Below are 25835 nucleotides of genomic sequence, written 5' to 3' on the forward strand. Positions count from 1 at the left end.
AAAAACTGATATGATAAAGGCATTTGTTTAAAGGAGTACATTTCCCATGGGCTTGACGTCTTATAAAATGAGAGTATAGGATTACTCACCCTTAGATGATTTTTTTGTGTGCATACACACAATGAAGCTTTTGCTTGTGGCTGCTCTCTTTGGGCTTTGCTTTGCCCAACACGACCCAAACACTAAACATGGCAGGACCTCCATTGTTCATCTGTTTGAGTGGCGTTGGGCAGACATAGCTGCAGAATGTGAGCGATACCTGGCACCTAATGGCTACGCTGGAGTTCAGGTATGTGCTCCAATTATATATACATGTAAAACCTAACAGTTAACTTAACTCCATTTAAGGAAACTGATTGCCTTAAACCTTTTAAGTTTTAAAACACATACATATGAGTACTGTGAACTTGAGTCATGTGCAATTATGCACTTATATGTAAGTAATGTGAACTTTAATATAAGTGCATAACTGCATATGAATCAATTTGTTTAAGTTCACAGTACTCAAATGTGTGTGTTTTAAAACTTAAATGGTTTAATGCAACGGGTTTCCTTAAATGGTTTGAGTTGAGTTAACTTTTAGGTTTTACCGTGACACAGTACTGTGCAAAAGTCTTAGGCCACCACCACCAGTCTTAGAAGTTTTAATGTCCATCCATATTTATTTTTCATTCTATTTTATTAAGATACAAACAGAAAATACAAGAAATATGTACAAAAAAAAAATTCAGGACTAAATGTCTTTAGGAATCGTCTGTGTTTAGTGTGACCTCTCTTGGCACTAAACACATCTTGAGTGTTTTTGAGCAGAATGAAGTAAAAAGACAAATTTTTTAAAAATTAGAAATTATAGGATTTAATTTTATTTAGGTTTAAGAGATCCAGTTTCCTGCTATTGCTCAAGTGGAAGGGGAGTTTACCCTAAAAACTTGACACATCAGTTTACATTTTTATATCGTTATTAATACTATATACACATTTCCTGTATTTTCTGGATGTATTTTATTAAAGAGACTGAGAAACAATTATATATGATCACTATAACATTGCAAAAACATCAACTCTTATGGTCGTCTAAGACCTTTGCAAAGTACTAATATATATATATATCACTCACTTTCATGAGCTATACACAGCTATACACATCTGGTTTTGAAGATATTTTGAGAAATGTTTGCAACCAAACCGTTTGTGGACCCCGTTTACTTCCATAGTAGGAAAAAGAAAAAAAATGGAAGTAAATTTGGTCAACGAATGATTTGGTTACAAATATTTCTTAAAATATCTTCCTCTGTGTTCATCAAAACAAAGAGATTTATACGGGTTTGTGACAACATGAGAGTAAGTAAATGATGACAGTATTTTCATTTTTGGGTGAACTATCCCTTTAAGCCTTGCTACCAAATGCACAATACTGTTAGAAATATATTTTTACTAAATGTTTTATTAGTTATCATTTTAAATATTAAATGTTTTCTTGGCTGATTTATTAAAATATCAATTCAATAGTGGTTGTAATGATTAGTCTTTCTTATGTGTGGCAAGTAGGACCTTTAAATTGTGAAGCCATATTTATCTGACCTTATGGTACAAATTTGTAAACTTTTATAATTATTTTTGTCTGGCAGATCTCTCCACCCAGTGAACACATTACGCTGACTAATCCTTGGCATCCTTGGTGGCAGAGGTATCAGCCAATAGGCTACAACTTGTGCTCCAGATCAGGAACAGAGGCTGAGCTAAAGGACATGATCACACGCTGTAACAATGTTGGGGTAGAAAATACTGTATTTATTAATCACCAGAACCATTAAAAGAGCCATTAATAAGACTTATGAAACAGTTAGTTCCAATCCTTGATTCTGATTGGTCAATAGCTGTGCTTTATTCATGTTAAAACACGACTCGCTTCATCCAACGGTTCAATTTATCACTGCGCAAGACCCTTAGCAACCACATGTATCAGTTTGAGAACAGTTTTTTTTTTTGTTGTTATTTGAGCTTTCATGCATTTTACACAGTGGAAGTTGGAGCGGTCAGGGACTATTTTTTTCTAGCGAAAGGAAAGCTTTTATTGATATAACTTCATGAAAGTTGCATTAATACATTTTTTACTTTAATATTGTATGGTAACCATTTTATAAAAGCAATAAGGTACGAGAGGCTGTGCTGTATCATGAATAAGTAACGGCTGAAGGGCGTTGGCACGAAGCGGGGTTGCTGCAACCCCTTCAGCCGTTACTTATTCACGATACAGCACAGCCTCTCGTACCTTATTGCTTTTATAAAATGGTTACCACACAATATTAAAGTAAATTTTTTTTTGCAGTTTTCATGAAGTTAAATCAATAAAAGCTTTCCTTCCGCTAGAAAAAATAGTCCCTGACCATACGTAAACCGCACACCTAACTTCTCAAATGTCTTAAATATATCCACTAGAGCAATGTTTTTGGTAACTGTGGTATAAGCAGAATAATTGAATTATTTAAAAATAATGCACACCCACGGTGTAACCTCTGCTTCACGTCGTGCTGCATAACCACCTTGGGTGTACATTATTTTTTTATAATTCAATGGCCCGTCATCAATTATTCCTTACATCAGTCACCCCATCACAGCCCTTTCACACTATTACATCATCAGGCAGACACTACAAAGCCAGAACATCAAGACTAAGAAAATGCTCTCATATATAAGCCATCCAACACCTCTCCCTTCATCACAGCAGACACAGATGTTTTTGTATAAAAATGACAACCAATCAGTAATCTCAACCAGATTTGCACATTCGCCATGTTGACATTGCTCTGAACACGTTATAAGTAGGGATACACCGATACCACTTTTTTGGAATAAGTACGAGTACGAGTACTTGCATTTCAGTACATGCCGATACCGAGTACTTAATAAAAAAAAACATGATTTAAATTTACAGCTAACAGCTTTAGTCATAATAATAAAAAAAAAACGGGACTAGTTTTCCTGTTTGTTTTAAACTCTGCCTCTTTGGACAACACAAGAGGCATTAACCCCTTACACGCCGCTCAAACATAGACATTTCTCAGACCGTGGTATCGATCCCTGGTATCGGGGGACTTTTAACGAGTATGAGACTTTAGAAAATGTGGTATCGAGGCCGATACCCGATACCAGTACCAGTAAAGAGGAATGGTCCAAAATTTCTCCTGACCGTTGTGCAGGTCTGATCTGCAACTACAGGAAACGTTTGGTTGAGGTTACTGCTGCCAAAGGAGGGTCAACCAGTTATTAAACCCAAAGGTTCACATACTTTTCCCACCCTGCACTATGAATGTTTACATGTTGTGTTCAATAAAAACATGAAAACGTATAATGCTTGTGCGGTATTACTTTAAGCAGACTGTGTTTCTCTATTGTTATGACTTAGATGAAGATCAGAACACATTTTATGACCAATTTATGAAGAAATCCAAGTAAGCCCAAAGGGTTCACATACTTTTTCTTTCAACTGTATATATATATATATATATATATATATATATATATATATATATATATATATATATATATATATATATATATATATATATATATATATATATATATATATATATATATTAGTATTAAATATTCTATTTTTATTTATTTATATTAGTATTTGATTATTGTGTACGTGTGATTTTAACTGTTCTTGAAAAGGTTATTTACATAATTTTGTTGAATCATGATTTGTTTCGCACAAATTTGCTTTGTGCTTAGTGAATAAGACACACTGTTTCTTCATGAAATTTAGTTTGATGCTTGTATTTATTTTTGTTTGAACAATTCTAATAAAATGTTGTAATGTTACTGTTGTTGCTCTGTGTTGTAGGTGAATGTGTATGCAGATGTGGTGATTAATCACATGTGTGGAGCTGCTGGTGGAGAGGGCACTCACTCCAGCTGTGGATCATACTTCAACACCCACAAGGAGGATTTCCCTTCTGTCCCCTACTCATATCTGGACTTCAATGATTACAAATGTAAAACCGGCAGTGGAGACATCGAGAACTACCATGATATATACCAGGTTCTTTTTAACACATGCATTGCATACAATAGAGATATTGTGCAAACCAAAACTAAATCTGGCAGACTAATCTGCTTTTCTTTTGATTTGTCTGCTATATTGAACAGGTCAGAGATTGTCGCTTGGTGAGTCTCCTGGATTTGGCCCTGGAGAAGGATTACGTTAGAGAAAAAGTGGCTGAATTTCTGAACAAACTGATTGACATGGGTATGGCTGGATTCAGAGTGGATGCTTGCAAGCACATGTGGCCTGGTGATCTTAGTAATGTTTTTGGGAGACTCAAAACCCTGAACACCAAATGGTTTCCATCTGGCACCAAACCTTTCATATATCAAGAGGTAACAACCGTGGTGCATTCTGACCACACTTTAAAAAATATTTGTTGGTTCAACTTAAAGGAGCATTTCAACCATAGAAACATTAATCTTTATTGAAAGTGCATCATATTTGTAGTCGAAATGTAACATACATTTTGAATTTGGTGCCTATTTGACCGAGAAAAGGGGTGTTTGTAGTCTCACTCCCTCAACAAAGATATTGGACTTCCTTCTTTCAATGATGCAAAATGATGATTTTTACATCATTGAAAGAAGGAAGTGCAACACTGAAATCTGTATTTCTCCTGTCTCAGCGGCAACTGAGGAAATGATGCACGACCATTCAAAAACATGACTGGGGTTCTAACTTTACAAAGCTTAATGCAAATGGGTGAAATGTCCCTTTAAAGGGATAGTTCACCCAAAAATGAAAATAATGTCATTAATGACTTACCCTCTTGTTGTTCCAAACTCGTAAGACCTCCGTTCATCTTCAAAACATAGTTTAAGATGTTTTATATTTAGTCAGAGAGCTTGTTGACCCTTCATTGAAAATCTACATACGATATACTGTCCATGTCCAGAAAGGTAATAAAACATCATCAAAGTAGTCCATGTGACATCAGTGGGTCAGTTAGAACGTACATTGGGTCATTCGAAAATACATTTTGGTCCAAAAATAACAAAAATTACAACTTTATTCAGCTTTGTCTTCTCTTCTGCATCTGTTGTGAAGTGCATGCGCCAGACTAAAGTCACGTGACTGCAGTGATAAACAAAATGCAGATGATGTATGACGCGGCTGACGTGTTTTCTGGTGCGCCCCAGCTGTTTTTTTTTGTGCGGCCATGCTTCGTTTACAGTTTAAGGGAGACACACACTGTAAGTTTGAAAAAAAAACGCTTAGGTTACTCACGTAACCCCGGTTCCCTGAAATAACGGGAACGAAGCATTGCGTCAGTTAGCTGACGCTATGGGGGAAACTCCTGTTTACTCCGTGACTGAAGCCTATTGGTTAACGTCTGTACAAAGTACAGACCAATGACGTTTGAACCCGCGCGCGGGATGCACACGTCCTTATATAAGCGCGGTTCAAGCGTCAGGAGCTCATATTATTCGACTGAAGCGCGCAGCCGAATACACTCGCTGCGTAGACGTTTGTAGCGCGGCAGGTGACGCGGTGCTTCGTTCCCGTTGTTTCGGGGAACCGGGGTTGCGTGAGTGACCTAGGCGTTCCCTTTCAATGCGGTTCACTTCGCGTTGCGTCGGTTGGCTGACGCTGTGGGGGAACGTAATCCCATCACGCCGTGCATACACAACGTACAGAAGTGCCTTACCGGAGAGACACTGCGTGTGGCCCTATACCCGGCATATTCACAGCTTTAAGCAATGTGTAAGCACCATATAAAATGTTGACGCGCACACGGTGGGGTTTTAAACGCACCGGGGGCACATAACATAGCACAAGATGGCGAGATACCGAGCGCGCCGCGGGTGTGCGAGATAAGTAAATTCAGAGTCACGTTGGTGAGCTCGTTGAGCGCACCATGGTGTACACCTAAAACGCATGAGCGTGCATGATTAAGCAGAGAGAACCTGCGCTCGTAGGGCAGGGACGTCTAAGCTGTACAATCTGACAACGTAGACGGCGAAAACCAGCCGGCCGTGTAGCAGATATCAAATATAGATACCCCTGTAGACCAAGTCCATGAAAAAGCCAAACTCTCACAGAGTGGGCCCTATATAGGACATAGCTCAGAGGGGCGTGAGCCAGTGCGATGGTTTCAACGATCCATCTAAATAACCACTGTAAGCAACACACATACATAGTGAGTGATCTGCGAAACTCACGAACGGCCGATCTGACTATTATATGCGGCAGAACGGTTCGTAGCGTGGGATTATACAGATACCACAATAGTGTGAACCCAGGTGCGCCCTCGAGCGCATCGGGATGCATATAGATAGTATTATAGTGCACAGATCGGTGAGCTGTCCAAGCGCGCCGTAAATGTGTATTGACTATAAATTGCACGGGCACAGGTGAACACTTGAATACATCGTGAATGCATATAGATGAATCAGAGTGTTATAATGCACAGGCCGGCAAGATTCTCAAGCGCGCCGTCATGTGTTCTGATAATAAGTTGTGCGCACACGGGTGAACCCTTCAGTGCACCGTGAATGCGTATAGATAAATCAATGCACAGAACGCGCCGTGAATGTGTACAGATATGATTGATGAACGTACGGTGGGCACTCAACGCACCGTGAACGTACACAGATGAACAACAATGTATGTATGTGTCACAGCCGTGTATACAGATGAGCTTTTCCGAGCGCATCTTTAGTGTATACCGAAATGTTATAGCGTGCATATGTGAGCTTCTCTAAGCGCACGGTGGACGCATATAATTAAAACCCATATCGTGCATACAGGTGAGCTTACGCGGCGCACCTTTAATGCAACAAACCTCAGTAGTGCGCGAAGCAGGGATGTAGAAGCTGTAAACTGACAACGTGGACGGCGGGGACCAGCCGGCCGTGTCACAAATGTCAATGAGAAACTTCTAAGACCATGCCCGAGGATCTAATCCATACATGGAGTAGACTTCATTGTCACGGGAGGTGATAACGTCAACGATCCATAAATAACCTGTATTGACAGGTGCGCTAGTGAGTGATCTGTGACGCCGATGAACAGCTGATCGTCTGATGTACGTCAGACGTATCTGTCATACAGGACCTTGGACAGCTCCAGAGCGCTGCGCCTCGGGCACCGTCCGCATCTGAGAAATGACAGGCTTATGAATAAAGTGAATGGTCGGTCATAAAAGCGTGGTTCGCTGTTATCACCGCCACATATATATACGCAGGGGGAGAAAGCCGCCGTGCACGAGCCTCTGTAGTGAGGAGAAAGCTGTTCCACCTACAATTCGCGGGGGGAAGACTCTCGCTGTCACTAGACAGAATAGATCAGACTTTGCATAAGGACGCCTCGCGAAAGGGGTCCTAGCAGCTCGTGTCAACGTGTTATAAGGCACGTAATGTAGGTCGTGTCCCACGGATGCAATCTCTGCACGCCCATCGTAACGGGTTAATATGTCTGCATCTTGGTAGTTAAGCACGAGATGCGTATCACTCTGATTGAACATAGCTTATAAAGCGATGCAATGAGTTTGTAAAGGAGATGACTCGCCAGCTTGTACAGGGGGCGAGATCTCAGTCTGGTTCGGTAAATAATGAAACCACCGTAGTTTGCCCGACCGTATTATCACAATAACATGGTCGAGAGTGCTGCAGTGCTAAAATCATCCCCTTAATGGACCGTATGTACAGTACAAGGTGATTGATATGAGACAAACGGGCGTTCCACGCGCCGAAGGCTGATTGCCGTCGTAAAGCGTGTTCAACCCACAGCAGATGCTGGCGATCTCGTAATGGTAGCACTTCATGCAGCTGTGTGTAACTTAAGCATGAGCTTCCCGGCCGTCAGCTCGGGGCGGGACCTTTGCTTAGTCAAACTGAAGTGGACTTATGAACAGAATGCCACGATATTCAGTTTTCTGAGGCTCGTTAGAGGGGTACGTGAGCCCGTCTTAAACGAGATGCCGCGCGTCTGTCTGTGCGCGCGCTTTGAGTTTTGAAACTTATTGTGGCGGGTAGCAAGCTCACTTCAGGTTGATATTACCCTTAATATCTCCGAGTATTGGAGCAGAGCGGAGGTGTGAGCGTCTTCGGATCCGCTGATATAAATCAGCTGTATGGCCGAAAAACGTCATAAACCGCTTGGCTGTAAGCTTTGAGTGGCCGTCCGGAGAGGGCGCGATTCAAATGCTGAGAGCCATGCAAAAGTCTGAGGCTGCGTCTCTCTATGAAGAGAGAATGACAGCCGTAAGACCGTGCTCGTTTGCGCCGTCAGCATCGTAGCGGAGAAACTGAGGTGGGCTGCGAGCGAATTTGGCAGAAAGGTGTTAGAGACACCGTACAGCCGTGGGGTGTCAATACACAGTATATGGCCAAACCGGGGGTTTTTCGGCAAGCGTCGATAGAATTATGGACAGCGGGCCGTGTGTGCGTATTACTGATTGCTTGTCAGTAAGGCGAGAAAGTGTTTAGAGACACCGTACAACCGTGGGGTGTCAATACACAGTATAGTAAGCACGGAAATTACTCTTTTAGAGGAATTCAATACCGTTCGCCACTATAGTGAGGTCGCATAACCAACAGTATTACACAGTATGTTTTGGATAAACAGCACACAGAAAACATTTCAGGGCAGTCCAGCCGAGGCGCGACTTAAACCCTCTTCCCCCAGACAGTTCTATGTCGACGCAGCTGTGCTGCGAAGACCAGAGCTCGACCGTTCAGCTGCACGAGCCTTAGTAGTGACGGTGACCCGAACGGCTCACGGAGCAGAGCAGTATGTCTAGGTGGTTTAATGTCAGACTGAACCCATCGCAGAGAGGAAGTCTGCCGTGAGGCCCGCGGTTTTGCCGTTTATTAAAAAGGGCAGAAAAACCGGGTATATAAGAATGTACCAATATTCAGCGCACTGATATTCACCTTATTTTTCACGACAACAAGGGCGGCGCCATAGCGCTCAGTTTGTCAACGTACTTCCGGCCGCATAGAAGAAGAGCAGCTGAGGCAGTGACTGAAGACGACGCGTTAAGCTTAAAAAGTTCATTCAAGCGCCTTTATGTTTGTTTCTTACCAATTTTAACGGACGGGAAGCCGACTGAGGAACACCCTTATCCCAGGCAATGGTTCGACTACGATGGTCCGGTAACTTTAAACCACGCCGGGTGTTGAAAAGGTGTCCAGTTTCAGGTAAGCTATCTTAGCTAACTATGTGCTCGTTCGTCTAAAGTTAGATTTGTGAAGTCCGTTCTACAAATACACTTAAGATCAGTAACGTTAGTTTATAAAATGCAACTATTTTGAATGGTTTTAATTGTCCACCAATATTTATATATTTACGATAGTACAACGAGATATTATAGTACATTGCATTCTTACAGTAGCCCACGTGATTCCTACAAGTTGCTCAGATTTCAGATGCTAGAATGTCAGTTCATTTCTCATTCAGATATTGATAATGACCTATTAAACAACGTATTATTTAACACTGAAGTTAAAGGTTGTGTGTATAATGTTACTGTCTCTTTTTAATGCATCTCTCTCTTACACACTGTTCTGTTTAAGTATGGGTGCCATTTATATATTAATTCTCATGATGCAACTTTACTTTAAATACTAACATAAAAATGTTTATGGTTATATTGTTTTCACAGATGCATTGATGTGTAGTGATGCAGTGGACAACTGTGAGGATGATACAATCAACATGTTCCTAAACTGTGATGCAGAAACACAATGGGAGGATCCATCCGTCTCTGACCACATCTACACTTTAAAATCACAACTCAACCTGAAGCAACCTACATCTGATATGGGAAAACAATGGTGCGGTTTCTCAGACAGGGCTTATGCTGGTACCAGGCTAAAATGCATATTTGAGCTACAAAAATGTAAAAACACCTTGTACTGACATACCTCAACATATATGAGTGCCATTGTTTTGTCACAAGATGCGCACCAGTCTTGTTTTTTTGTAAGGTTTGTTTGTAAAAACTAAAATGTCCTAATATAATTAAGGCCTAGTCCTGTAAACCCTGTCGAAGAAACCGCTTCAATGTGTTAAGCTGGCACAAATGTACATATCTTTGCTGAGAAACAATCATCTTTGTCAGCTTTACACAGGGTTGATATTGCATCCATTACACAGTCGCCAAGCACTTTACCAGTACATACACCAACAGCTTCCAGATATACGCTTGGGATCAGCTCCTGATGACTCTGATAAAGCTGTGTCTTAATTTATTGCAGGGTGGTCTTGCTGAAAAGTTAGCTGTTTCTTAGTCTAGTTATCTTTATAAACCTTTACAGTGTGACCTGATTTTACCTGTTGTAAAGTTACATTAAACCTTCATATGTGATTAGATGTCATGCAGTGATATTAAACATTTACAATGTGAGCTGTTGTGCATTTATTAAACCTTTACAATGTGATCAGATGTTACCTGCCATGCAGTTATATTAAACCTTTACAATGTGATATGATGTTGTGCATTTATATTAAACCTTTACAATGTGATCAGATGTTACCTGTCATACAGTTATATAAACCTTTACAATGTGATCAGATAGTATCTGTAGGGAATTTCTTAAACCGTATGTGAGCTTTGTAGATTCCACTTAAAATGATTTAAGTCTCCTGATTTGAAGGAATAAGTGTTGACAAGTTTGCAAATGAATTCTATCATACATTACCACATAAAAACGAAATAGTTATTGGACTGGCTAAGGTGCACATTTGCTTTAAAAAAGACGAAATCACTGTGTAAATAGACATACTTTTAATAATTTTCAATGCTGCTCCATCAACTCCTGACAGGACGAGGTAATTAAATATGCCAGGTTACTTGCCGCGGCCGCTTCATATCGTCTAACCACGAGACGATTGATGGGACAATATAAGACTATCCGAGCGTCATATGAAGTTTTAACCGTCCTCCTAATTTAAAACATTTACAGCAGTAGCGATATTTGTCATTTCGCTAAAGTTATAGTGAACTACAAACAATCTTTTAACCACCAAACTAACCACCGAATGCACTGTGCCATATTAGCAGCGGAAGGCGGTTGACAAAATGCGGAAGAGCGAAGAATTAAAAAGGGGCGTGGCGGAATAAGGTGAATAGGACGGGACTGAATAAAGGGAGGTATTCGGGCCTCAGTATGTTAAACAAACTCGTTCTGCCTCTGATTCCGTCTTAACCAGAGAGAAATTACCGGGCAGACGAGTCGTGAGCTTTCCGAAGTGAGATAGACTCAGGCCGGTAAAGCTCTATAATAAGTGTTTTAGCGCTCAAATAGAGGCGTGTCCGCCTTATCGAGCAGACGAATGAGATCGCGCCGCTCCAGGGGGAGGGGCATGAAGCTCTGTATAGACGAATAGTGAGCCGGTTAGCTCTTATAATGAGTGTTCTTGATGCTCCAATAGCGGCGAATCCGCCCTATCGAGCAGCGAATGAGATCGCGCCGCTCCAGGAGGGGAGGGGCATGAAGCTCTGTAATCGTTGAACACTAGACAGCTGCATTTAGAGGCAGCGAGCCGTAAGAGCGCGTGCTAACTACGCCGTTAAGAGACCTCACCACTGCGGGGAAAGGAGCGAGGGACTCCGCGAGCGTGGAGCACGAGTGGCTGTGCTATGACAGGGAACAGGGGCAGATCCGCCCGTGTTTGCTTGTCGTATGCATCTTTCTAGTTTTACGGTTCCCCGCTTGTTCATCTCAACAAGAGAGGAACGGCAGAGGGGAGCAGCAACACAGACAGAACAGCCATGCGTCATATAAACGGTATCACACGATGCACTCGGGGGATTCATATATGTGCCAGAGATCTCGCCACTGAATGTGAGAGGAGCGAAGGGACTCTGTAAGCATGAACGGTTGCGATGTGACAGAACACAGGGGGGGGTTAGTCCGTGTGTGTTTGTCTATGCATCCATCTAGTCTCATGGCTCGCCGTGTGTTCATCCCGGGGAGAGAGGAACAGCAGGGGGAGCACGAAACATGGATAAGACAACCGAAGCATATAAGCGCGGTCCCGGCGTGGGAGGTGCCAGACCGGTGACGCGCTCGGGGAAATTCATAGCAGGGAGGCTCACTCAAGCCGCTGTGCTGGACGCTATTACAACAGCGCCTGCTCTTTTAGCTTACAGCTTTATATTAAAAATATTGATCTTACCGGGCGGCCGCAGGGGAGACCTCGTCAGGCATGTGTCCGCTGCACAGGGCTCGTACCACGGCAAGCGAAGGCTATCTTCGGTTCTCGGCCGGAAAGCGGCAGGGGAGACGCTAGACCTGGATTCTGCTGTCTTCGGTTCTCAGCCGGAACGGGCAGGGGAAGACGCGAGGCCTGGACTCCGCTGCAGGGCTTTTGTCGACGGCGAGGTAAGGCTTCTTCTTCTTCTTCGGAGCAGCGAGAGGTTCGCGCTGAAGGAGAAATAATATGAGCTCCTGACGCTTGAACCGCGCTTATATAAGGACGTGTGCATCCCGCGCGCGGGTTCAAACGTCATTGGTCTGTACTTTGTACAGACGTTAACCAATAGGCTTCAGTCACGGAGTAAACAGGAGTTTCCCCCATAGCGTCAGCTAACTGACGCAATGCGAAGTGAACCGTATTGAAAGGGAACTTTGCAAACATGTCTGAGGATAACACGTCATCCGTGTCGCTGCAGTCACGTGGACTTAGGCTCGCACATGCGCTTCACAATAGACGCAGAAGAGAAGACAATGCTGAATAAAATAGTTTGTTATTTTTGGACAAAAATGTATTTTCGATGCTTCAACACATTCTAACTGACCCACTGATGTCACATGGACTACTTTGATGATGTTTTTATTACATTTCTGGACATGGACAGTATACCGTACGTAGATTTTCAATGAAGGGTCAGCAAGCTCTTGGACTAAATCTGTGTTCCGAAGATGAACAAAAGTCTTACGAGTTTGGAACAACACAAGTCATTAATGACATTATTTTCATTTTTGGGTGAACTATCCCTTTAAAAGAGTAGGTGTTTGTGCTGCTTTAAAATTTTAGTTTTTTTTAAAAAACATAGTTTTTTGACTTAACTAATACTTGTTGAAAAGTTGAATTAAAGGGACACTCCAGTTTTTTTGAAAATATGCTCATTTTGCAGCTCCTCTGGAGATGAACGTTTGGTTTTTGCCGTTTTGGAATCAATTCGGCTGATCTCCGGGTCTGGCGCTAGCATTTTTAGCATAGCTTAGCACAATCCATTGAATCTGATTAGACCATTAGCATTGCGCTAAAAAATAACCAAAGAGTTTCGATATTTTCCTGTTTAAAACTTGACTCTTATGTAGTTACATCGTGTACTATCGTGGACTATTTTCGGGCAGTGCCAAATATCACTACACCTGCTCCAGCTATGTTACAGCAGCAAAGTCCTTGATTATTACGCCAGTTTGAGAGTATAGTTCCTAGCCATATCTGCCTAGAAAATCACAACTTTTAATTTTTCGTCGGTCTTAGTACACGATGTAACTACAGAAGAGTCAAGTTTTAAATAGGAAAAATATAAAAACTCTTTGGTTATTTTTAGCACGATGCTAATGGTCTAATCAGATTCAATGAATTATGCTAAGCTATGCTAAAAATGCTAGCACCAGATCCGGAGATCAGCTGAATGGATTCCAAAACGGTACAAATCAAATGTTTAACTCTAGGGGAGCTGGAGCATATTTTCAAAAAATGTGGAATGTCCCTTTAACTCAAAATGTAAAAGCAGCATAAACACTTAAGTTGAACCAACACATCTTTTTTAGCTGACTTGATTCTTGAATAAATCCAGACAAAGATAAAACAAATTTGTTTTATCAGGTTATCGACTTAGGTGGTGAGCCCATTAAAGCCAATGAGTATTTTGGGTTTGGAAGAGTGACAGAGTTCAAGCACAGTGCAAAGTTGGGGACAGTCATACGTAAATGGGACGGAGAGAAGCTAAGCTACTTGAAGTATGTAGCAGTTACTCATAATGTGTGTATTTGGTGATGTCAGATGTGATTCTTATGTCTGTAATTACAGTAAAATAATGTTATTTTCGTCTTATAGGAGCTGGGGAGAGGGCTGGGGTTTCATGCCCTCTGATAAAGCCGTGGTGTTTGTGGATAATCATGATAATCAGAGAGGCCACGGTGCTGGTGGAGCTTCTGTTTTAACATTCTGGGACTCCAGGTAACAGTTTTATAGTCTTCTGTCATAAACAAAAGCTGTTGTTGAAGCATCAGAACTCTTTCTGCTGTACTATAAAATGCCTTTTTCTACATTTTCTGTATTTTTTTTAGACTTTACAAGATTGGTACAGGACTCATGTTGGCTCATCCATACGGTGTGACCAGAGTAATGTCTAGCTTTCGCTGGGATCGACACTTTGTGAATGGAAAAGTAAAAAGCATCATTCAAGAAAATATTGATTCAAGAAGTTTGTCTGATAGTATATTGACACAAGTCAAAAGTTTAAAGTGAATATCTTAAAGAAAAAAACCATGGTTATTCAATATTTTACAGTGTTCTTACCTCAACTTAGATGAATTGGTACATACCTATCTTTTTTCGGTGTGTGCACTTGTGATCTTTGTACAGCGCTTCTTGAATGTGTCAGCATTTAGCCTAGCCCCATTCATTCCTAACTCCAAACAAAAGTTTTATTCTGTGCCACTGTACTTACTCGTGTAACTAACAGTCTTTAAATAGGGAAAACATGGAAGTGTTTGGTGGCTTCTAAATTCATCCCTGTTTGGAGCCATAGGAATGAATGGGGCTAGGCGAAATGCTAACACATTCACAAGTGCTGTACAAAGATTAAGTGCACTCATTGAAAAAATATAGCTATGTATTAATTTGTCTAAGTTGAGGTAAGAACATAGTAAAATGGTGATGTTTTCCTGTGGTGAATTTTTTTCTGACATTACATGTAGGATCAGAATGACTGGATGGGCCCTCCAAGCTATTCTGATGGATCCACTAAACCAGTACCCATTAATCCAGACACCACATGTGGGGACAACTGGGTGTGTGAGCACAGATGGCGCCAAATCAGGTTGGTGCAATTGAATGCAACCCTTATTAAATATCAAAATCCTGTCATTTATGTTAACTCTGTGCTGTCTGTTTATAGAAATATGGTCATTTTTCGCAATGTGGTCAATGGTCAGCCTCTCAGCAACTGGTGGGACAATGGCAATAGTCAGATCAGTTTTAGCCGTGGCAGCAAAGGATTCATTGTGATCAACAATGATGATTGGTGAGACTCTTCTAACACTTAAAGGGATAGTTCACCCAAAAATAAAAATTCTGTCATCATTTACAAATGATGTGTCACTCATTATGTTACAAACGTATATAAATTTCTTTGTTCTGATAAAAACAAAGGAAAATATTTTGAGATATGTTATTAACCAAGCCGTTCGTGGACCCCATTTGTTCTTCAATGTAGGATAGCATTCTTTATTTCCAACTATGGAAGTGAATGGTGTCCACAAATGGTTTTGTTACAAAAATTTCTCAAAATACCTTCCTTCGTGTTCATCAGAACAAAGACATGTATACAGGTTTGTAACAACACGAGCGTTAGAAAATGATGACAGAATTTTTATTTTTGGGTGAACTATCCCTTTAAATGTTAAAAATGTGCTGAATGAAAATATCTACTAAGTGTAAAATTAATTATTACCAATACCACAGGGACCTGAATGAGACCTTGAACACCGGTTTGCCTGAAGGAACGTACTGTGATATTATCTCTGGAGATAAGAGTGGCAACAGTTGCACAGGGAAAAAGATCTCAGTGGGTTCAGATGGACGCGCCACTTTCTACATCAGCCACACAGAGGAGGATCCATTTATTGCCATCCATACTGAATCTAAACTGTAGATTTAGTGAGGAGAAAATCAGGTTGTCAAAATTGTCATATTAAAACAACCTTTGATGACATCTATTGTCTTGAGTATATTAATAAACAAAATTCTTAAACAGATAAAGCAGCAATATTTATCTAAAAGATGCTTTTCTCCCTATAATCCCAAACAGGTAATAGATTAAAGGATTAGTCAATTTTCTTTAAAAAAATCCAGATATTTTACTCATCACCATGTCATCCGGGGTGTTGATGTCTTTCTTTGTTCAGTCGAGAAGAAATAGGTTTTTTGAGGAAAACATTCCAGGATTTTTCTAATTTTAATGGACTTTAATGGACCCCAATACTTAACAGTTTCTTGCAGTTTAAAATACACATAGTTTAAAACACAGGCATAGTTTCAATACATCATGGCGTGTCACAGGACTGGAGGAATACGAGAAGTTGTGGTTTAAAAATTCATATTCTTTATTTTTCTTGCCAAAAATGACAATCGTTTCGCTAGATAAGACCCATACGCCTCGTTTGGGATCGTTTAGTCCTTTAAAAACTGCAATTTTAAACTGCATTAAAACTTTTAAGTATTGGGGTCCATTAAAGTCCATTAAAATGAGAAAAATCCTGGAATGTTTTCCTAAAAAAACAGCAACATAATTTCTTCTCGACTGAACAAAGAAAGACACCAACATTTTGGATGACATGGTGGTGAGTAAATTTTCTGTTTTTTTTTTTTTTTTTTTAAATAGACTCATCCTTTAAGGGGCTGGACACACCAAAACTTTTAAACGCGGCTGAAAACGCCTTGAGGACGCCGAATACCAGCTGTTTTTCAGCTGAGTGCCAGCTTTCTTCAGCTAAGCGCTTTGGTACCTCTGATACGTCAGCTGTGAGACGGTTGGTTGCTGTGATACTTGTCCCGCCCCACCTACACTGTGATTGGACGGCCGCGTGAGAACTGACATTGACGAGCGGAGCTTTTCTTCCAAAGTTGAACATTTCTCAACTCTCTGCGCCGGTTTTCAGCGCGGAAAAAAACCGCTAGCTGCTGGCTTATTTGAAAAACGCTGAGCTTCCATTAAAAACAATTGAAAACATGCGCCGGCCGCGGGCGTAAAAGCGTTGGTGTGCACGCCCCCTAACTCATTCTCCATCAGCCTTTTTTTTGCAAAGGTGGCCCCCAGCATTTTTTCTGATTTTCACAAGTTTCACAAAATGACTTCCATGAAAATTTCCTCTAAAAATATATAAACATACAAATATATCAAATGAAAGAACAGACCCTTTGCTTTCAAACAAACAAAACAGGAAAAAAACTTTCATCCTATCTATATGTTTTTTTCTCTGCTTATAAACTCTTAACATGGGTATTTTTCTTCAAAAATATTTTTTTAGCAAAAAGCTGAAATAATTCAATTTTCAGGATTATCAAAACATACATTTTACTTACACAATGCAATTACACAGAATATCATTTAAAATGTTGTTTTTTATTACAACTTTTTCCATTTTGTTGTTCTGTCTTTTAATTATTAGTTATTTATTATTTAATAATATAATACAGTATATATTCCAGTTTAAATATTACTCATATAAAAACATCAAAAAGAAAAACATTTTAGATGGCAGTGCACATGTAATAAAATAGCATTCATAGTCTTCTAAGGCAGCAAAATATATAAATCATTGTTCGTTTCCTCTTTTTAAGAGCATACAGTATTTTGTTGTAAGGCGCACGTTCTATAGTCCATTGGCTATTTATAATAGCTTGTGCAATGCGTTTACTTCATGTAAGGAATTCCTTCCTGACCTATTGTGCATAGAGGTACGTCTTCGTGCTTTTGTGCCGCACTCTTTGTAACAGGCTCTTCCTGGAGTCGTGCATGACAGGGTTTCTGTCAGAAGACCTTGCTTGTGTTTGTTTATACTGTTTGTACGCGTTTTAGCAGTGTGCATATAATGTTGACTGCATTTAAAGAAACAGTTCATCCAAAAATGTCATTATTCACTCTCACTGGTTTTTCAATGTAACGCAAAGGGATAACATGACATCTGCATGTAGTCCAAGTTAACTGAAGTGTGAGGATAATTTTCATCCAAATGTAGCTCTCAAATTAAATACAACACCTGCACTGTCAGAAAAAATGTCAAAAAATGGTCCAAGCCGTCACTGGAGCAGCACCTTTTAAAAAGGTCCTAATATATTTCATTTAGGTACAGATATGCACCCTTGATGCAAATGTGTACTTTTTGTAAGGGTACTGCCCCAGTGACAGCTAGGGAGGATCATTTTCTGTCTTCTTTTTCGACAATGTATGACGCAAGTGGAACATCATTGAGATTAACCAAATGATTGTGACAGATTTGGGTAAACTATTCTTTTTTTAAGTCTTTGGAAATAGTGTGATGTGTAAATGTGATTGTGAGTTATTGTAGCGGGTTTTCCTGGTTCCATCTGTGCTGGCCGAGCCACTGCTGTGAGATCTGATAGAAGAATCCTGGTGCATTTCGACAGTTTGATGGTGGTAGCAGCTAAAGTACAAACCAGAAGTCAATGAACCATGTTCATTATTTTGGCTTTGAAATGGAATTGAAACATTTAGTGTATGCTGAATTTAGCTAATTATTTTATCTAAGCTTGAAGAGTTTGGTTCCAAAATGCGATAAACGGCATTAAAAAAAATAGTTACCACCAAAATCAGGATTGTATCTGGTCAGTATTAAAAAGTACATCGTTAATTTTACGCAAAATTCGATATACGCCATGTTATTCTGTCATCTTTTCTCCCTTTTTTCCAAACCGCGACAAATGCCAGTCCTCCTTCTTTGCAGAATGCAATAAATCCACTTAACCAATCACAGCACACCATTCCACGTATTGTAAACAATGAGGGTGGCGTTTTGAATACAAAGAATCCTAGTTTTCCTCATCTACTTTGTACTTCGTGATCAACAAACAAACAAAAACAAAATAATACTTTTGAAACCTGTGGTGGTTTTCTGTGGCAGGGAAGAAACGCAAGCCATCAATATCTAATAATTTACGTGAGAGGCACTCGGGCGAAGGAAAAATGCCGGTTGTTGCTTGTCCTCAAACGACAACATCTAGCTTCTGTCATGCGAACAGATTGACCCCAGGGGATTTTATGAAAAAATTTCCATTATTTTACTCGAAGTCAACAAAAATCGAACAGAACCAAAACATTTCACAGCCGATCGCTGTCAAAAATTTCAGCGACGACGTCCAAAGGATGACAGCACCAATGACAGTGTTATTTATATGAAAAAGTAAGTGTTTTGATTAATGCCATTAATGTTTATTTTTTTATCAGTGTATATACCACTAGTCAACTAAATGAATATAACATGGCAAAAATGAATGCACATTTATATATTGATTCAATAGATATATAGCATTTTGAAAAAAATAATCAGCTTTTATAATAAATCTTTAAAAATCTAATTATGGATTTGAATTTTTTATGTTATAACCTAAATATGCTATGTGAAAGTTTGTAACGGAAAATAGTGGTTTTCATCTTGTCACTTTCTTGGTATAGAAAACACATTTTTACCCAAATTAGTAAAATGGATTTATAGCGTTTTGGAACCAAACTCTTTATTTGTTAATTAATTACCAATTATTATTACTCTTGGTAACAAATTAATTGCATTGGCTGCATCTATGAAGGCACTGAGACACATAGTAGATAAAGAAAGACTAACCTTGGTTTGAATAAGTGCTACAGGAAGGTCTTCAGGATCTTCTAGTTTAAGATCAGAAAGAATTGAGCTCTGCAAAAAAGGGAAAATTGCTTAGATTAGTGGAACCACAATAGAAGTTAATACCATGTTCTTTTTTCTACTTTATTTGGTTTTCTATTTATGTTGCAATGTATTGAGAGCTTTACATTTGTGTTGTAAGTTGATGTAGTAAGTACAGTTTTAGGTTTTTCGATGACCTTGGTGGTGCTTGTCAATTTGTCATTTGGATTTGGAACTGCAGGTAAATGACGACTGCTTTTAATTTTGTACTAATTTCTTCTCTAAAATTCCTAATTCCATAAATTTGTACATTTTATTGTTAGTGATCTGTTTACTTAAATTCACATCACATTTCATTGGTCTTGTGGCAAAAATATACAGGGTAAATCATATAAGGGCAGTTTCCCCGGACAAGTTTAGACTAATCTAGGTTTTAGGCCTAGTCTAATATAACTTAGACTAGGCCTTAGTGATGACATACAAGTAGTTTTTACAAACATAACTTACAAAAAACATTACTGGTGTGCATCTTGAGACAAAACAATGGCAATTGATATAAGATACGGTAGCACAAGATGGTTTTAAATGAAGGCAGCTCAAACATGCATTTTAGTCTGGAACTAGGAAAAGCCCTTTTCGGGAAACCGCCCCAGAGTGCAATAGCTGGAGGTTTGGAGGAAATCATAAAAGTGATGATTGTCTTACACCCTTAAAAATAAACGTGTTACAAAAGATTTTTCACACACAAAAAATATGCCATAAGATCCACTTTTGTTTTCCCACAGAACCATTATTTTTAACCACCTTTTATAGACTATAAGTTTTTCCAATCCAAATAACCTCGTGTGAATCAGAAATTAAAGATTTTTATGGAATCATACAGCAAAAAAAAGTTTTGTGTAGCATTCATTTTAAGAGTGTCGCCGTCACGTTTTGATACTTAGATAGTGAAGAATCTATAAAGAATACCAGTAGCACTATCACAACCTTTATAAACCCACCTGTGGGGAAGTGTCTGTGTCAGGTTGTCTGAGCTGGAGTGTTTTCAGGAGTTTTTCCCTGCAGTGTAATTTGGGTCTAATGCCTGACAGTCTGAGAACATCTGACTGTAGATGACACCAGAAATTTGCAGCTTCACTGTTGGGGAATAGGAAGAAAGAAGCCTTCAAATAATCTTTTACCACACCACATCATTTAAAACAGGTGCATTTTACTGTGCACAACCAGAATGAATGAAAATGGGAACACACAGAGCAATATCTAGAGGCTTTAGATGACATGCCCATAAAATTAGTGATACTCACAACAGCATTTTAAGGACAAAAACAATGTCAAATGATATAAAACACCTAAAAAATATCTTATGGTGTGGTAGCTGTGGTACAGCTGAGGAATAATTGACTCAACAGCCCGTCGCCAGTTATTCCGGTACAATAAGGTTGTATTTGTTAACAATTAGTTATGCATAACATGAACAATTAATGAACAATACTTCTACAGCATTTATTGATCTTAGTTCATGTTAAATTCAGCAGTTTACTAATGCATTATTAAAATCAAGCATTGTAACTGTTAAGTAAGGAGTGGTTGACGACGGGCCATTGAGTTGTAGGAAGATAATGCACACCAAGGTGGTAATGCGGCACGACGCGAAGCGGAGTGCCGTTGCACCGCGGGTGTGCATTATTTTCACATAATTCAAAGGACCGGAGCCAATTATTCCGCTTATACCACGGTTACCACAAACATTACTCTGGTGCCTATTTTTAAGACATTTGAAAAGATAGGTGTGCGGTTTACAGAAAAATAATCAACACCCATAGAACATTTCTCAGCCAATCAGAATGCAGCATTCAACAGACCCGTGGTATAACATTAATTAATGCACTATGAACTTGAATAACTGCATTGACATTAACTAACACTAACTTCAATATTTTGAATTTAAATGTTTATTGAATCATGACAAGCTATGTATCGTTGGAAAAGTCTAAGCCTCTAGAATACAATCATTAGTGTTTCATAAAATACATTTTCTAGAGAGAGTAAGCGATTCAATTATAATAGGGGTGCCTCAAAACATTTATATCCTGCTAAATAGTCACTGTCCCGTCAGTGGTACGCCTACTTTTACTTTTACTTGTACTGTAGTCTCAGAGAAAGCTCTAAGAGTGTAGTTTTCATTTGTCATCATTATTTTGGGAACATTTTTTTCCATTTAGCCATTTTTTAAAAGGTCACAGGCACTCAGGCGGGCCCACATAGTTTTTTTTTTTACATATTTATAACACTAATACCCTATTCTAAACCTAAAAATCTTGACAAACAATATATCTTTGGAAAGCTCTAAGAGTGTAGTTTTCATATATCATCACCTTTTTTGGAAAATTATGACATAGTGAGAGTCAGTTTCTAAAATGTCATGGGACACAGGAAGGCCCAATTTGTTATTACATGTTTAGAACACTTATACCCAATTCTAAACCTAAAAATCTTGAAAAACTTTATATCATATTGGAAAACTCTCAGAATGTAGTTTTCATATTTCGAGGTCATCTGATGATAGAAATTATCTAGGGACAGATTTTGTTACTTTATCCCACCCCCATAGGAATGCATATTAATTTTATATATTCATAACACTATATCGTCGCTGTCCGATGAAAACCACGTATGTCTATTTTGCCGATTTTGAGATTTTTCGACGGATTGAATGTCCAGGTTCATTTCCGTATACAGTATGCTTCACATATCTAAATGGCCAATGAAAAGTTGTAAAATCATGTCATCTGATTTTCACGTATATCCATTTTGTGTCAGAGCTGTCCATCACGCCGCGTATCTCCCGCCCTGTGGAAGCATCTCGCCGGTCTCGTGAAGTTTCATCGAAGCTCAGCACTGGATAGCCAAATAAACATAGCCTGGTGAGACGATTCACGCATTTACATGCGTACTTTTCCCCTGCGGATCGGATCAAAGATCGGAGTACATCACCCCCTTCAATACAATCCAAATTTGCATCCGATCGTCCTCAATCGTATTGATTAAGGTGTTTACATGAAGGCTTTTCAATACAATCAAGCCATCAATACGATTACAAACAGAATATTTGGTTGCATGTAAACGTACCTACTGACTTTCCTTCATCGAGGTAAACGTTTCCCCCCTGACGCCAGACTTGCATCTAGGAGTGACAAAATTACGGTAGGACTGTGCAAACAAAGTATCTGTCTAGCATTACCACGTCAGTGTATTGATTCATTGTCCCTTCATAGTTTACAAGAGACATTTAATAAATTTATAATTAATATTAAATAAACTTAGCGTATTTAATAAACTAAGACGTAGGCTATTTAATAAACTGAGCGTATTCATCTGTCAATATGAAACGTGACTTGGCCATTCTAATTAATGATCGGAAGAATATCGACCACCGTTATTGTAAAATATGCACGTATGTCTATTTAAACTCAATTTTGGTCAAATGTGGATTATATCATTACACTGCTAAGAATATGGTTACATGTAAAGATACCATACCAAGTATGACAACGCTACATTCAACTGCTTTTAAAATACAATGTTTTTTTCACTTTTTGAGTGAATAATTTTGGACATACGTGAGTTTCATCGGGCAGCGACGGTATGCTATTATAAATCTTCAAAAGCTTTAAGAATGTAGTTTTTATATTTTAAAACCTTTTAGCAGTAATAATAATGCAGTGACAGTAATTTATTAATTTGTGACAAGAGTATGCAGCAAACCATGGACACCTAATGGCCTTTGTTGGTAAACCACTAAAAAAAGTGTGATTTTAATTTAAAACTACTTGAGACTTATGACCTTATGTTTACATCATTTATTTTGTGAAACAATTACATTTTTATAATTTTATTTATAAAATTAATGTTATTTAACTATTTTTATTTATTAAAATAATTTTTAACTGCTATAACAAAATGTCTGTTTAATATTTTCACCTCCAGACATGTCAGTGAAAAACCTTAAACTGTCGGTTAGGCTTCTAGACCAAAAAATGCCAGAGTTGGCATAGGTGCACATCAACTTTTAACCCCCACACTTAAGTGTGTGTGTGTGTGGGGGGGGTTAATAGGTTAAATTTTCAACCTAAAATGTTCTGTAAATGTAATCAATTACTTCAACTGGTAATACCTAAAATACTGAAATATTTTCAAACTTTTTCTATTCTTTTTAATGTTTACTTATACAGCCTTATTGTAAAGCATTATTGCTTACATACATTTTATACCTTTATCAAATATATCTTTATAAAATCCTTCTATAATATAATAATTTGCAGTATAATGCACAGTTACATTTGCACAAGACAGAGTTGCACACCCAATATTTACACTATGACAGCCACACACAATCTGGTTCACTCATAGTTAAAATTGGCAAAAGCCATAGACCCGTACCTTGATATTTCTACAGGCTGAGAGGGCAGATCTGTTTTGCTGTGCAGTAGCTGGAACAGTGTAGGGATTTCCACCCTGAGAGATTCTTTTTCTGCCCCACCATCATGAAAAGAGTCACGAAAAACAAACTGGACATTTGCCTGGTTCCCATTTTCCGTCTGTAAACCAAAGCAGCGTTAAATGCTACAACACCACACAATACAGCAAATAACTACCACTACAGCTTACAAAACATACTTCTTCGGGAAGCTCTGAAGTTCCTGTTTCTACAACAGGTATGGAAGATAATTCTTCCTCTTTCCTGGTATTGTCCTGGAATTCAGCCCAGTCTGACCTGTTGTTGTCCTGTCGAGGCTCTGCCCAGTCTGCAGAGCTAAAGGTGGACCAATCGTCGTCAAATCCCTCAGAACTCTGAAAATCATCTTCACCATAGCTGTCCAACACACACTCACCCATTACATAAAACTACTCCTGTTATTATCCAGGTATTCAGATGAATACAATAAACACCCAGAAAGTCCTTTCTACATCAGTCTTTTTCAAACTTTAACAGGATCAACAGGGATTGTTGGAGCAAGCACCAGCCTCACGCCAGACCTAACTTTAGTTGTCTTTGTTAAGCTGTGGTTTTGGATCTCTGGCAGCAGGCAGCAAGTTTCAATTGTGTTTCAGATGCAAGCTTAGTGACACATGCTTCCTTTAAAATACAAAAGCAGCTGTTGCATTTCCTTGGCTGGTTTGTTTCGATTTTCCAAAAAAGGGCCGGAGAATCTGGAGGGGGAGAGAGAGAGAGAGAGAGAGAGAGAGAGAGAGAGAGAGAGAGAGAGAGAGAGAGAGAGAGAGAACATGGTTATTTGGTCCAAGAATATTAAATATTAATTGCTTAAAAATTCATTTATTTTGTGCATATGCTAGAAACTATCCAATGCCCAAAACAATACAGTTCATATGTGACCCTGTATGTGAAAACCAGACTTACAGATTATGAGCATTAAAGTTTGAGTTCACCAACCAATTTAACTTTAAATTTCAATCTTTCAATATTAAATATCAAGATTATTTTCCACAGAACATTTTTACATTTTGTTTTTGTGATGATTTTATGTACAACAGCAAATCACAGATCTCGGTTTTTACAGACTGGATCACATATATTGTGAACTCTTGGCATATGGTTTAAAAAGCAGAAGACAGACCTGAACTCTGGGCAAAGACTGGCTATTTTAAGAATATTACAAGTTTTGATTTATATATAGTTTAACAATCCACTTGTCTTTTTTACATCCTTTTACTGTTTAAATGTGGAAAATAGTAAGGATGGCAGTTAAACTTTTAAATAGCAATGTACATTTCAATATACAGTATTTAACAGAATATTAAACTTATACATATTACAAAGGCAAATTTTTGAGACCAATCGTTTTTAAGCAGGTATCGTTTCTTGGCTTTGCCTTTTCAACGATGCCCTCTCAACCGGCAGGTAAACAAACATTTTAACGTGACATCATGTTCTCTTAACCGAATGATAACGTCCTGTGTTCAAATAAGCAAATAAATAAATAAATAAATAACAACAGCCCACTTACCTTGTTAAATAATTAGCGAATGGCGTATAAAGTGGACATAAATGATTATCCACGTAGCGCTTCCGCATTTTACACTCGTTATTTGACGTCAGAATAACAGGCGGGGCCAGTGATGCGCACACCTGTCTGTTTGACGACACGCTCAGCACAGGTAACGCCGTATTA

General features: G+C 39.0%; 2 protein-coding genes and 1 long non-coding RNA gene across 3 annotated transcripts; 2 read left to right on the plus strand and 1 right to left on the minus strand.

Annotated features, from left to right (window-relative positions):
* Positions 1-77: 77 nt before the first annotated feature.
* LOC129418165 (alpha-amylase) lies at positions 78-15959 on the plus strand. The gene is made up of 10 exons (XM_055173094.2): positions 78-289; positions 1629-1775; positions 3851-4048; positions 4156-4386; positions 13847-13980; positions 14078-14200; positions 14311-14410; positions 14944-15065; positions 15144-15269; positions 15710-15959. The coding sequence occupies exons 1-10, from the start codon at positions 122-124 to the stop codon at positions 15897-15899; spliced, it is 1539 nt and encodes a 512-aa protein (XP_055029069.2). The 5' UTR covers positions 78-121; the 3' UTR covers positions 15900-15959.
* On the plus strand, positions 8920-10486 carry LOC141365336 (uncharacterized). Its single transcript, XR_012370556.1, has 2 exons — positions 8920-9198; positions 9663-10486. It is a non-coding gene; the product is annotated as an uncharacterized lncRNA (long non-coding RNA).
* Positions 15960-17369: 1410 nt separating the features above from the next.
* On the minus strand, positions 17370-25835 carry LOC141348958 (uncharacterized). The gene is made up of 6 exons (XM_073869571.1): positions 25671-25835; positions 24322-24855; positions 24085-24242; positions 20646-20781; positions 19606-19674; positions 17370-18411 (listed from the first exon to the last, which is right to left on the minus strand). The coding sequence occupies exons 2-6, from the start codon at positions 24538-24540 to the stop codon at positions 18307-18309; spliced, it is 687 nt and encodes a 228-aa protein (XP_073725672.1). The 5' UTR covers positions 24541-24855; positions 25671-25835; the 3' UTR covers positions 17370-18306.

This window comes from Misgurnus anguillicaudatus, chromosome 7, assembly GCF_027580225.2.
Source record: "Misgurnus anguillicaudatus chromosome 7, ASM2758022v2, whole genome shotgun sequence".
In the NCBI taxonomy this organism is placed as follows: Eukaryota; Metazoa; Chordata; class Actinopteri; order Cypriniformes; family Cobitidae; genus Misgurnus; species Misgurnus anguillicaudatus.